Source organism: Amborella trichopoda, chromosome 2 (genome assembly GCF_054954075.1).
Source record: "Amborella trichopoda isolate Santa Cruz 75 chromosome 2, AtrichopodaSantaCruz75HAP2 v2.0, whole genome shotgun sequence".
Lineage (NCBI taxonomy): Eukaryota > Viridiplantae > Streptophyta > Magnoliopsida > Amborellales > Amborellaceae > Amborella > Amborella trichopoda.
This window is the reverse complement of record NC_142337.1, coordinates 13,848,462-13,860,444: the sequence shown is the minus strand read 5'-3', so window position 1 is coordinate 13,860,444 and position 11,983 is coordinate 13,848,462. Positions and strand designations below refer to the sequence as shown.

The following is an 11,983-nucleotide window of genomic DNA, read 5'->3' as shown; positions in this document are numbered from 1 at the left end:
CCATCACTTAGGGGCCGGTTCCGGTGTAAGGGGCAGTTTAGGTGATCGATGTGTGTTTTAAAAGAAATTTTTTTTAAAAAAAATGTATATAAAATATCAAAAATAAAGAATTTTATTTATAATATATTTTATAATATTCTTTAAATTATGCTAAAGATTAAAAATTGTTTTGATCAATTTCATTTTAATGTATTTTGTTTTAATCATTATTTATATGTTTTTCATATTTGAGTAGATTTTTTTTACTTTTACAACAATTTTTCGATCGCCTCAAGATTTACCCAGTTAGAACGGCCGATTTACCGATTAGGCTCGTTAAACCGCTTCAAGTCTCATATCCGATTAACCGTTCTGGATCGATTTTACGAGCAAGAGGGAATTCAATTGGCTCTCCTAAATCAATTTGAATAAAAGCGATTCTGATCCAAATCAAACATCCTATTTAAACCCTAGTCATCGATGTGGAATTTGTAGCTTTTACCCTGTTTTTTGTTTTTTTTTCCTTTCCCTTAATAAAGAAAAAGAGATCCAAAATGAAAGCAAAAGAATGCGCCAGGAAGACCAAGCCACCGGGTCCCGGCTCGGAAGAGCGCGGGTCTTAGGACACGTTACATAAGATGAAGAATAGGTCACTTGGTGGAAAAGAGGGCCCCACCCGATCCTCTGCGATCCCAGAAATCCCGATACGTAGACAGCAACGTGTCGAGGGATGGCCACTGCGCGCCGGGTTCTAGAGAGAGAAAGCTGGATTAGAGAGAAAAAGTTTGAGGTAAGAAGATATTATTATTAATTAAAGGGTCGGGTCCCACCGGTTCCCCTTCATCCTTATCCGCCACGTCCTCAACCGTATATATACGCCATACGCTCTCCATGCACTTCATTTAAGACGTAATTCTGTATTTTGTTGGGTGGTAACATTTGTGACATTTCCCTTTCTTCAAGTTATATATTGAGAGAAGGGGGAGAGAGAGAGAGAGTGTGAAGAGAGAGAGAGTATTGAAATGGTGCTGTTGGAGAAGCTTTGGGACGACGTACTGGCCGGTCCCCAGCCTGATCAAGGGTTGGGAAAACTTAGGAAGCTCTCTACCAAGGCCCTCAGCGTGAAAGGTTCTCTCTCTCTGTAAATTCTTAAGTCAAGTTATTGATTCTTTCATAATTGATGACTGTATTGGTGGTGCAGATGTAGGGGGAGAAGGAGAAGGGAGCAACAGTAAGTTTGGGAGGTCACTTTCGATGCCGGGGACTCCCCCGACGCCGGGGACGCCCATGACGCCGGGTTCGGCGAAGAAGGATAACGTTTGGAGGAGCGTCTTCAACCCCGGAAGCAACCTTGCCACCAAGACCATCGGTGCTGAGGTCTTCGATAAGCCTCAGCCAAACTCCCCAACCGTCTATGACTGGTAACTCCCCTCTCTCACTCTCTTCACCTCTGTGTGTGATCTCCCTCATAATTCACATGTGACATGCAGGCTTTACAGTGGCGATACCCGAAGCCGCCATCGCTGATCGGTGTGAGAGAAGGCACTCGAAACTTCTGTACAGGCTTCGACTCTTTTTTTCTTTTCTTTTTTTTCCTTCTTTTTTTTATTCAGGCTTTTTCCTGCATCTATAATATCTATGTTAAAAAGGGCATGTGCCATGAGACATGCTTCTTGTGGCACCCACGTGTGAACATTAGAAATGGGCACGTGTAGTCTGATACTAAGTTGTGTGAGAGTTTAGATATGGGCACGTGTAAGAGCAACAGGATTTGTCACTCTGTTGTTGTAAATATTAATTTTCATGGAGACGCATGACCTCAGTGTTCTGTTTCACTTTTTAATCGGTTATTAAGAGTGGTTTCTTTATATTCTTTACTTTGTAGAGATTAGTTTTTGTTTCTTTTTTATTTTTTTTATTTTTTATTTAGGTTTGCTTGCATCCGATTAAGAGAAAAAATGGAGAAAAAAAGAAACAAAAAAACAAAATTTAATGATTATATCCCGAGACATCTACAAAAATTTTATTTTGGGAAATCTGTCTATACTTTTACTGTGCGAAAGTCTCCATCCGGCGAACTGCCATTCAATTTAGATCAAGTGAGCTACGGGAAAAGGGGTGGGTTGCAACACTCCATCCCTCAATCCTGAGATGCAGAATTAAAATGAACGGTTCAAGTAGTATAAATCAGATTTTCAATCCAAAATTTAGCAGTATGGAAAAGTAAATATTTCTTTAAATGAATACGGAATGGTTTAATTCATTTAGTTGTTCCATATCGTATCAAATGATCACTATTTTTTAAACTACGAGTAAATGAATCTACGGTGGGATTTTAGATCCAAATATTCAAAATGTGTTTTTGCTTTATATCCTAAGCCAACGAAAAACCTAAATGGGATCGTGAGTAATGTTTTCCTATTGAAGGTTGAAAAATTGTTATCTATTGAGATGCATTAACATGACACCTCCAAAATTATGGATCCAAGCTCATCTCCAAGAAAAGATACTTTAAAGTTTTAAATTGTACGGACGAGCATAAAGTTGGCTGGGTATCTCCAGGCTTGAAAGAGAAGATGAGCACCGGTGGAGCTCAATAAAGCGGCCTGGAAAAAGGATAGAGGATAGGAATTAATAACTATTTGGGAGAATTTTTTGAATGTATTTTATGAGAAGTATTTTTTCGACTCCATGAAAAAAAGGAAAGAAGTAGAATTTATAAAGATGCAACAGGAAAAGATCTGAAGATGTTAGTAGGATTTGAAGATGTTCGTAGGTCGTACTGAACTCTTCATATATGTGCCTATAATTATTAAAGTTAGAATTTTAGTGTTTGAGAATTTCACCAGTAGGAATTTGCTAATTTTCATGCATTTATAGTTGTTTTTCTATGTCCGATTTTACTTCTAAGCAGCAATGTTGTATCCAGCATTGAAGAAAGGAAAGTGTAAAGAAGATTTCGACTTGTGGATATTGAGTAAATGTACACTGTTCGTTTTGTTGAGGGTAGAGGACAACTTTACTTGCAAGATTCGAGTAATTTTTACTGTTATTTTACTGAGATGATATAGGCGTAATACTCTATTTTAAGAGGTGATTATTGTTTTAGATGTCAAATCTATCTTGTCCAATTGGAAATGTACGCAATTTTACTTCTATAATCAAGGTTGCTGCCTTGTATAAACTGTACTTAAAAATATCTGGATAGATTGAGAGGCTTTAATGATGATGATGCCCCATTATTTGGATAGGTTCATTGACCTGAAGGCTTTAAAGATGATAACGACAACCTGGATAGTATAATTGATCTGGAACGAATGGTTAAATTCATTGATCTGAAACTAATGGGCTAGATCCTCTTAATAGTGCTTTTTATCGTATTTTAGATATTTTACAAAATTCTCCTCAACGAATTTCACTTCCATCATACGGATGGCAATCCGCAGCCCATTTTGGGGTTTTAAATCCGAGTGAGACTGCTCAGCGACCAAGGGCATTTGGGACTACAAAAGTTTAATTTAGTAGTTACAGCTGATGTATTCAACAATTGAACTAAATATCTATGTAAAAATACAATGCAAGAACGGCCTGGCTGGTAGATGAAAAAATATCAAATAGCTTGTCAAATACTTTATAAAATTACTAATATAAGCAAATTATTTTCTTTAATTTAAGAAAATATCAATTAACTGGTGAAATTATTTTATAGAGTTGTTAAGATAATCATATTATTTTTGTTTTAATTTTAAGAGAGCTACATTTTAAAGATAATTTTACACGAGCGTTTTTTTAAAAAATATAGTAAAAATTAGCCAAATTGCTCATGTTTGAAGGATTGAGAACCCTTGCAAGCTAAGTAATTATTCAAACCAAATGACAAAATACTCAAATTCCCACTACTATCAGATAATTAAAATACACGGTATCAACTCAAAAAGTCCCTCTCTTTAAATTGTGAGCCCTTGGAGAGGTATTTTAACAGTTCAATTCAGGCAAGCCTATTAAATAAAATAAAAACAATAATATTGATTTTAAACAAGATAATTTGACAATTTTAATAAGGGTATTGGTTTTAAACAAGATAAGTTGACCATTTTAATTAGGGTGCGGTTTGTACGGAGTCGAGGATTTAAACAATCAAATTAAAATTCACTTCCAAATGGTATCGGGAATTATGGTTTTAAAAATTTTGATAATAGTTTTAAATATATTTTTATATTTAATTATAAAAATTTAAAGATTTAAAAATAATATAGATCGAACAAAACTATAAAAATTTAAAAATTTTAAAAATAATATAGATCGAACAAAATTATAAAAACTTAAAAATTTTAAAAATTAACGATCGAAAAATATATTATAAAAAGCACTATTTTTTTTTCTGTCCATTTATGTTTGGGTAACGAAAACAACTTCCTCTAGGCGAGGCTCTAATTTTAGTGGTCCGAGCCTTGGCTCCATCTTTTTATAATTTCATAATTTATTAATATTTTTCTGAGATAAAAATGAAAAAGGAGAATTTGGTAAATGTCACATCGTTTGAAAAAGACAAAATGTCACATCTAATTTTGAAAATGCCTTGGATGGATTTGTTCACGTGAAGATGAGGTAAAGTAGCATCGATATGACGCATGTGAAAGCGTAGTTGTCCTATAATTGGAGGATGGCAGCTGTAATCTCTTTGATGATTGCTCCACCGTTTTCTCCACTCTCAAGGAACCATACTTCAATGTCATATAAGAAAAGAATGCCATTGATGTTATTGGAATAGAAAATATTTTTTTATAAAAAAGTTACAAAAAAAAAAACACTTAAAATGAACAAACTCTGAGCCAATTTTTTCTCGCATTTTGTTTTTTTCTGAATAACTTTTTTTTACAAAAACCTACCAAAATAAAAAACAAAATACCGATTCCGTACAAATCAAATCAATTTGCAAATCTCAAATAAAGTAGTGCCGAAGGGCAATATACTACTCTCGGAGTAGAATGTTAAGAAGCACTGTCGTAACGTGGTATTACATTGTCGAAACGTGTATTTTCACGTTACGGCAATGTTATATTGTCGAAACGCATATTTTCATTACTGAAATGCATTCTCAAAATGCTGGAATGTTCTGGATCAGACAAATGATTATCAGAGTACACATTGGGACTGTTGGAACGTCCATTCAAGCTGTCGAAGCCAGTTCTCAGTATGTCAAGACGTTGTGGGTCAAACAAAGCACTATCGGAGCATACATTGTGACTACCAGAGCGTGCATTCGAACAGTCGAAACGCAGTCCTCCATTTCTAAAGCACTGTAGCTCCAGAAGCTTCATTATCGGAGCAGATTGTCGAAGCGTGTAGTTGCATTGCCAGAGCGAGTTATCAAAATGTCAGAGCGCTGTGGGTCAAACAAAATACTGTTGGAGCACATATTGGGGCTGTCGAAACACATCTTTACTGTGGAAAACAGGAGAGAGCAGACCTTGTGAAAAGAAACAAAGGTACTTTTAATCTTATTTCATGCTACTTTTGGGTTGAGCAGTTTTTGTGAAGAAAGGTAGTTTGGAGGGAAAAAAGTGAGAAATTTTATAATGAGGGTAAGTTGCATAAATAGTTCATTTAAGAATGTTTTTTTTTTGTAATTTTCTCTTTTTTTATTTTTAACGGTATAGCATTGGAATAGAAATTACTTTCACGAAGGTGACACCAGCTACAAAAGGTTAACTTTCTAGAGATCAAACGCCATATGCCACCTTATTCCAAGTACTCTCTCTCTCTCAAGATCAAATGCCATATGCCTCCCAAATGCTTCCTCCCCTCTCTTATGCACCCTATAGAGACCAAATGCCACATGGCACCCAAATGCTTCCTTATTCTACCCTCTCTCATTACAATTACTCTCTCTCACACATGTCATAAGATAAAGATACACCATCAATAGGGTAACATGGCACCATAGGAAATAGAAGACCATCAAAATTGCCACAAATATTTTTTTCTTTTGATAAACAAAAGGGCACAATATCAGTTGCTAGAGGGCCTGATCCCGAGAGCCTTGGCCGTAAGTTCCCAAACAACAATAGCAGCCGCATTTGCAGGGAAAGCCCTCGTCAATGTTGGTCCCAGGCCAGCATAACATCCTCTTATACCAACTCTCTTGTACACCTGTAACCAATCCATGTATAAACCACTTCAAATTACATAATACACATATTTATGGTACATACAAAGCAACAAAATTGAAATGTGGTAATCGTTTACCAAGCTCAATGTGTCAAATGGATTCCGGCTAGCTTTCTTATCAGTCTGAATAATAGTTTTTGCCACATCCAAAGGCAAGACAACAGACCAAAACTGCAAAGACAGTAAAAATGGAGTTCAAGATGGAAGGACAAAGTCATTCTTTACCTACGGTTTTTTCGATTTAATCTTCTACAAATGTGATGGCAGGAATGACACCCCAATCATCCATTGTTGACATATGACAGTTAGTAGCACTACGAAAGAGTAGGAAAACCCAAATGATAGCATATCATACAAACCCTCCAGAAAAACATCTTTCTTACAACATTCAAAACCATTTTCACAAGATTTCCAATAATTGGAGAATTCTTCATTATTCTTTGGTACTTACAGACATACCGGCAAGCCCGCCACTGATAATGCCAATTCCTACATCAAGAACCAAATCTTGGGCTTGGCTCCTGCTCGACAAAGCAGACTTTGCTTGAGAATGCATGTAGAAGCGACTGTATTCATAAGTGCTAAAGAAGACAGCATTGCCAATCGCTTCTCTTAAGAGGGTTACAAGACCACCACGAAACAAACCCTTTACCTGATGTTGCATCATACAATTGGCTTAAACGTGTTTTGTCAATTTAACAATAAATTTCAATCCAAAATACCAAAAAACATAAATTATTGATCCATTATTCACTCACCCCTTCGTGCTTGATTGTTTCAGTAGCACAATCAAGAGGACCACTGTATCTTATTTGGCATTTCTGAGAAGCAATGGGTTCCACCCCTTGAACTTGCAGCCTACACTGAAAACGCTGAATGTTATATTTGGATTAACTAGTAATCTGTTGGGGCCCCAACTTGGGATCTCAATTTCACTTACTTTGATCAACTCAGCAGGACAAAGTATGCAACTGATTATGGCTCCGGCAAAAGCTCCTGAAGGAAAAATCGTTTGAAGGCGTGGGGTTTCACTATCCCATTCGCCCTTTACAAGACAACAACAACTTATAAACCCAGAAGTAATGAATAACATCTAATTCCAATAAAAAAATAACACTATTGGGGTTTAAAGGAACATATCAAGATACAGAATTTGTGACGAGTGTATTAAAAAGGGTTAGGTCGTGAGGGTTGGTGAGATCACGTTGGCATGTAATCAATTTGTAAGATGCATGAGGGAAACCTGCAATGCTGCTTTTGCCTGAGAATAAAAGCCGAAACTCAGGGAACTCTCAAATGAAACTCCAATAAAAGATGATGTAGCACCTTTGTAAAGTCCTCTTATCTGCAAATTACAATTTTCAGACTTGAGCTTAAGGTCAGGGAAAACATTGGATCTTGCAAACAGAATGATGATACAGTTAACAAATATGTACAAAATATTAAAGAACAAAAGTAGCATCGGAGGTCAAAAACAGCATTGTACACACAAAATGTCTTCCTACAAAAGAGAGGGAAAAGGAAATGTTCTAGCACAAAAGTATAAAAAAAAGGTATTCTAGTAGGAATTAGGATGCAAAAGAATAATATGTGGAATGTGTTTGAACCGAGAACATGCACTACTTCTGAGCATTACACAAAGATGCCATGCAATATATTTACCAAGGAGGGTTTCACCCAAATTTCCTTTCGTTACCAAAACATATGGAGTAAGAGAGTTACATCCAAAGGAAGGATAATGAGTACTAGAACTTCCATTATGCCAATCTCCACTCATACCTCCCAATTAGTGGAACACTGGAACCGCAAGTGGTTAACTAGCTTTCCAATGCAAAGGACGCATAAATAGCTTTCCGGGCTACACCAACCTCATCCCAGACTATCTACAAAGCCATAGGTGCTCCTCAATGGTCTGGGCAAGGATTTATACAGTTCCACATGCATCCACACACTTGACGACTACATTGGCCATTAAGACCAGCAATGTTCAAGAAGATGGGGGCAGCCGCCGCCCACCATGTCAAAGGGGGCAAGGGGTGGGAGGAGGGGAGGAAATATATTGTAAATCTTTATTTTTGCATTAAAAATTAGAAACATGGCCAAATATAGAGTACTAATTTTAAATTTGCAATATAAATACAAAGTCAAAATATTTTATAATCACAAAAATGGCAAACCCTTAAAATAAAAATAAATAAAAATTTAAAAATAAAAATAAAATGAAATAAACACTCATAAAGTTTCATCATAAATATAAGGCCAAACTTCAAAAATAAACACAAGAGAATGATAAAAAAGCATAACATGGCAATACTTTAAAAAAATACGAAACCCTTAACATAAACAACTAAATTTACTAACCTTTCAAGAACCAATCGAAGTAGGCCTGAATGGATCACTTTATGTTGCCAAAAACTCTTTTACAACCACTTTAATCCCTAGCAAGTTCTAGGTCGAATTCCTTTTGATTTCTTGAACTTTTAATACGAATTCGATCCTTAAAAAAATTTTACTTTGAGATAAAAAAGTCGTTTTTAGCAAACAAATAGAGTTCTCTATTATTTTATTTATTTATTTATTTATTTTTTTTGGGGAGGAGGGTAATGCCCTCCAAATGCTATTTTTTCCCCCTTTTAAAGGGGGGAAAATTACATTTTTTCCCCTTTCGACAAGGGCTATTTTTTCCCTCACGAAAAGGGCTCTGGGCGGGTGCCCAAGGGTTGGCAACCCCCCCAGGCAGTGCCCTATGCGACTAGACAGCTGCCCAAGGTCACCGTCCCACATTAGGCCACATAGGCCCAGTGCGGAAGGTGAGGCCTCCCAGCCGCCTAAGCAGGCTACCGACTTTTTGAATGATGAAGAACAGTACCCACCATGACTGCACACCACCAGCCTAGCAGTTACATGATCAGGCCTCTCCATTTATGGCTGCACACCAGCTCATACTAAGGGGGGTCACTGAAGGTTGCAGCTTGCTATACGAGTCATCACTAACCATGCATGCCCATTCAAACATGCATTGGCGTCATAAAGCCACCAATGGCCAAACAAACCCATTTCATGTGCAATCACTCTCACATTCACATGGCCTATGACAAGGGGAGTTACATAATTTGAACAAACACTTGACCATCACTAATCTACAAATCCAACCTAGGTGTACGGCCAGCCATGCCTCTTGCATATGGGTCATACCAAGAAAGCCCACATGATATGCTGCCCATGTCCCATCTGGTTCTGTTTGGTTGTTTGACCATATAGGCCTCATGCCCAATGTCTCAGTGATCCATCGTCCAACCTTCAATTATCCATCTGAAACATCTTGCCCAAGGTCTCTCATCAAGGGTCTTTGCTGCCAACGAACTCCGGTCTCACATGCACCTATCTGCCAAAGGATCACACATACAAGGATGGGATGTCTTAAAGACCGGACGGAATTCCTCATATAGGTATTGTCAACTCCAGAACTTTTTTTTGCCAGTAGTGGTAGCTAAATGCCCCAAGCTTGCACAAGTTCATACATGAAATGCAGGATATTTCCAATTTGTAATGTTGCCATGGGAGGTTCCACGCACCTCACTTAGCCCACACGCATGACATCAAGCAGGGAGTTTCACAAGAATCCCCTACCCTAACTCTAACATCCTCTTCAGACAGTTGTTCTGTAGGAGATCTACTGATTCCACCATGCCTCTTGCTACCACAAACAACGTTCAAGAGGAAGGACTAACTCTAGCCATACCACAGGTTGTGTGATGCCCAAGATAGTCATGCTGGCAGTTCAATCTCCAGTTCGTTATCATACTAGGACTTGGTGGGTGTCTCCTCGCATCACATGCCTCACTAAACAAAGATACATGGAACAGCCCCCCATGCTGAGCTGCCATCCTCACCATCGATGACCTCCTCATAATGATCCCACCAAAGTCCTCACTTGATTCTTCCGTCTTGATGCTAAGTAGCCTTTTACTACGGCCTTCTTTACCATTGCCTCCACAATCTTTGGCCTAGGCTCCTCCAAAGCCCACACAAATGTCTCGACTAGCTGTAGTACATTCAATATTTCCAAGGAGCACGATTGCATTACGGCCTCCTCTCCCTCAACTACCTTAACTGCATTCAAAGGCTGCTTTTGTGAGCAGTCTCTAGCCCAATGGTTATACTTACAAAAGCCTGATATATTTTCTGAGGTGCCCCTCTTCCACTGCCCCCTTCTCAAATCTAGCCCCATTTTAGGGCGCCAAAGTTCTCTCAGTGATAGACTTGAAGCCCGATCTGCAGGTCAACTCCACCTCACAACAACAGTAGTAGTTTGATAGGGCCTCAATTGCCGCCATAGCAGCAGGCAACTATCGCGCACCTTGCCTCTTAAGCTCAACCTAGACCCAACTCTACATCCTAGTCACAAAATTGAAGACTCATTCCTCTTCAGTCAGGGGCCTTGATATCCAACGGATGTCCAATATTAGACACGAATTTCTTCAAGTACTACCTCATCAAGCCCATTAGTCAAAGCTTTTACAAACCATCCAAGTTGCATTCCCCAGCAAGAACTGATCCTTCAGCTCTTGGTTTAATGCCTCTCAAGTGCTCACCTTAGGCCTTAACAATGTTCGATAAGTCAGAGGCAGCTGCCTAGGCGGTGCGGGAGCTGGGCAGCCTAGGTGCTAAGGCGGGGGCCCAGACCCAAAAAAAGCCAATGATTGTTTTTAAAAAAAATTGGATCGCCCACATCTCCCCCAATTTTATTATATATAAAATTTTCTATTTTATTATTTAATAAGTAATTTTTGTATGTATTGGCTTCTTATTACAAATGGGAAGTGCCATTGACCTTTTAATGTATTGGCTTCTTATGAAGCCAAAAAATAAATCTAGGTAAAACATACACATCAAAATTGCAATGATATAACACAAAATCGAAAAAGAATATCACACATGCGCTTATGTAATAAGCATTAAGAAATATTAAACTAACTAATAAAATAATTATGTTTTATGAATCATACAACGAGAAAACACATTTCACATACAATTATTTAATAAGCAATTAAGAATTAAGCAATTATTAAACTAACTAATAAAATAATAATCCAAATAGACAATAACATATAAAATATGAGAAATGATCCTATAGGACCCTCCCCCACCCATGTGTGTAGGACCCCAAAGGATCACCATTAAATTTGGCATGAATCTATAGAAATGTCAAGTCTCACACCCATGTGATAACTTTTCTAGACATCTGTGCCAAATTTAATGGCGATCCTTTGGGGTCCTACACACATGGGTGGCGGAGGGTCCTATAGGATCATTACTCAAAATATATATCAAAAAATATAAAAAAAATACAAATAGAAAAAAATAACTTCATTAGACAATAGACATTAAGGGAAAAAAATACAATTACTAATGAACACTATTAAAATATACCAACCTTCTTGAAGTAGACTCGATTTCAGGCCAAACCAAAATGTTTGGGATCCCAAATATCCTTTTTTACAACCCCTATAAGCCTCAAAAAGATTGGGGTTGAATATCCTTTAATATCGTGACCATTTGAGGATTTCAAAAAAATTTCAATCTCTCAAAAAATCTTCAAATTTAATTTTTTTCAAGTTGTTTCTCACTCTAAAGTTTAACTAAAATCGCTTTCGGCGGCAAGAATGAGCCCCCAAACCCTTATCCCCCCTTTTAAAGGGGTAAAATGACCTTTTTTGTCCCCTCTCGAAAAACGTTTCCGCCATACTCCTGCAGGCTGCCTAGGCGGGGGTGCCTTTTACCGCCTTTTCGACCGCCTAATCGACCACCCGACCTCCTAGGCGGGCGCCAA

The 11,983-nt window shown here is 37.7% G+C and overlaps 2 protein-coding genes across 8 annotated transcripts in view; one reads left to right on the top strand and one right to left on the bottom strand.

The window, feature by feature from the left end:
* The first annotated feature begins 974 nt into the window (after positions 1-974).
* On the top strand, positions 975-1,847 carry LOC18448118 (dormancy-associated protein 1). Its single transcript, XM_006858194.4, has 3 exons — positions 975-1,107; positions 1,181-1,400; positions 1,470-1,847. Exons 1-3 carry the CDS (start codon positions 1,002-1,004, stop codon positions 1,504-1,506), a joined length of 363 nt encoding a protein of 120 aa, XP_006858256.1. The 5' UTR covers positions 975-1,001; the 3' UTR covers positions 1,507-1,847.
* A 3,828-nt stretch (positions 1,848-5,675) lies between these two features.
* MBAC1 (Mitochondrial substrate carrier family protein) overlaps positions 5,676-11,983 on the bottom strand; it is a 36,701-nt gene continuing 30,393 nt past the window's right edge. Inside the window, exons 3-8 of one of the 7 annotated variants that reach the window (XR_016049245.1) lie at positions 7,394-7,495; positions 7,091-7,195; positions 6,909-7,008; positions 6,602-6,802; positions 6,229-6,321; positions 5,676-6,132 (exon numbers count right to left, since the gene is read on the bottom strand). Coding sequence is in view for 2 of the 7 variants with exons in the window: in XM_006858191.4 (XP_006858253.1) it covers positions 5,992-6,132; positions 6,229-6,321; positions 6,602-6,802; positions 6,909-7,013; positions 7,091-7,195; positions 7,394-7,495 (747 nt within the window). In the remaining 5 variants the exon portion in view is untranslated. Of the gene's footprint in view, positions 6,133-6,228; positions 6,322-6,601; positions 6,803-6,908; positions 7,014-7,090; positions 7,196-7,393; positions 7,496-11,983 lie in introns of all 7 variants that reach the window. The other 6 variants (XR_016049247.1, XM_006858191.4, XM_088858128.1 and 3 more) reach the window with 6 other exon arrangements.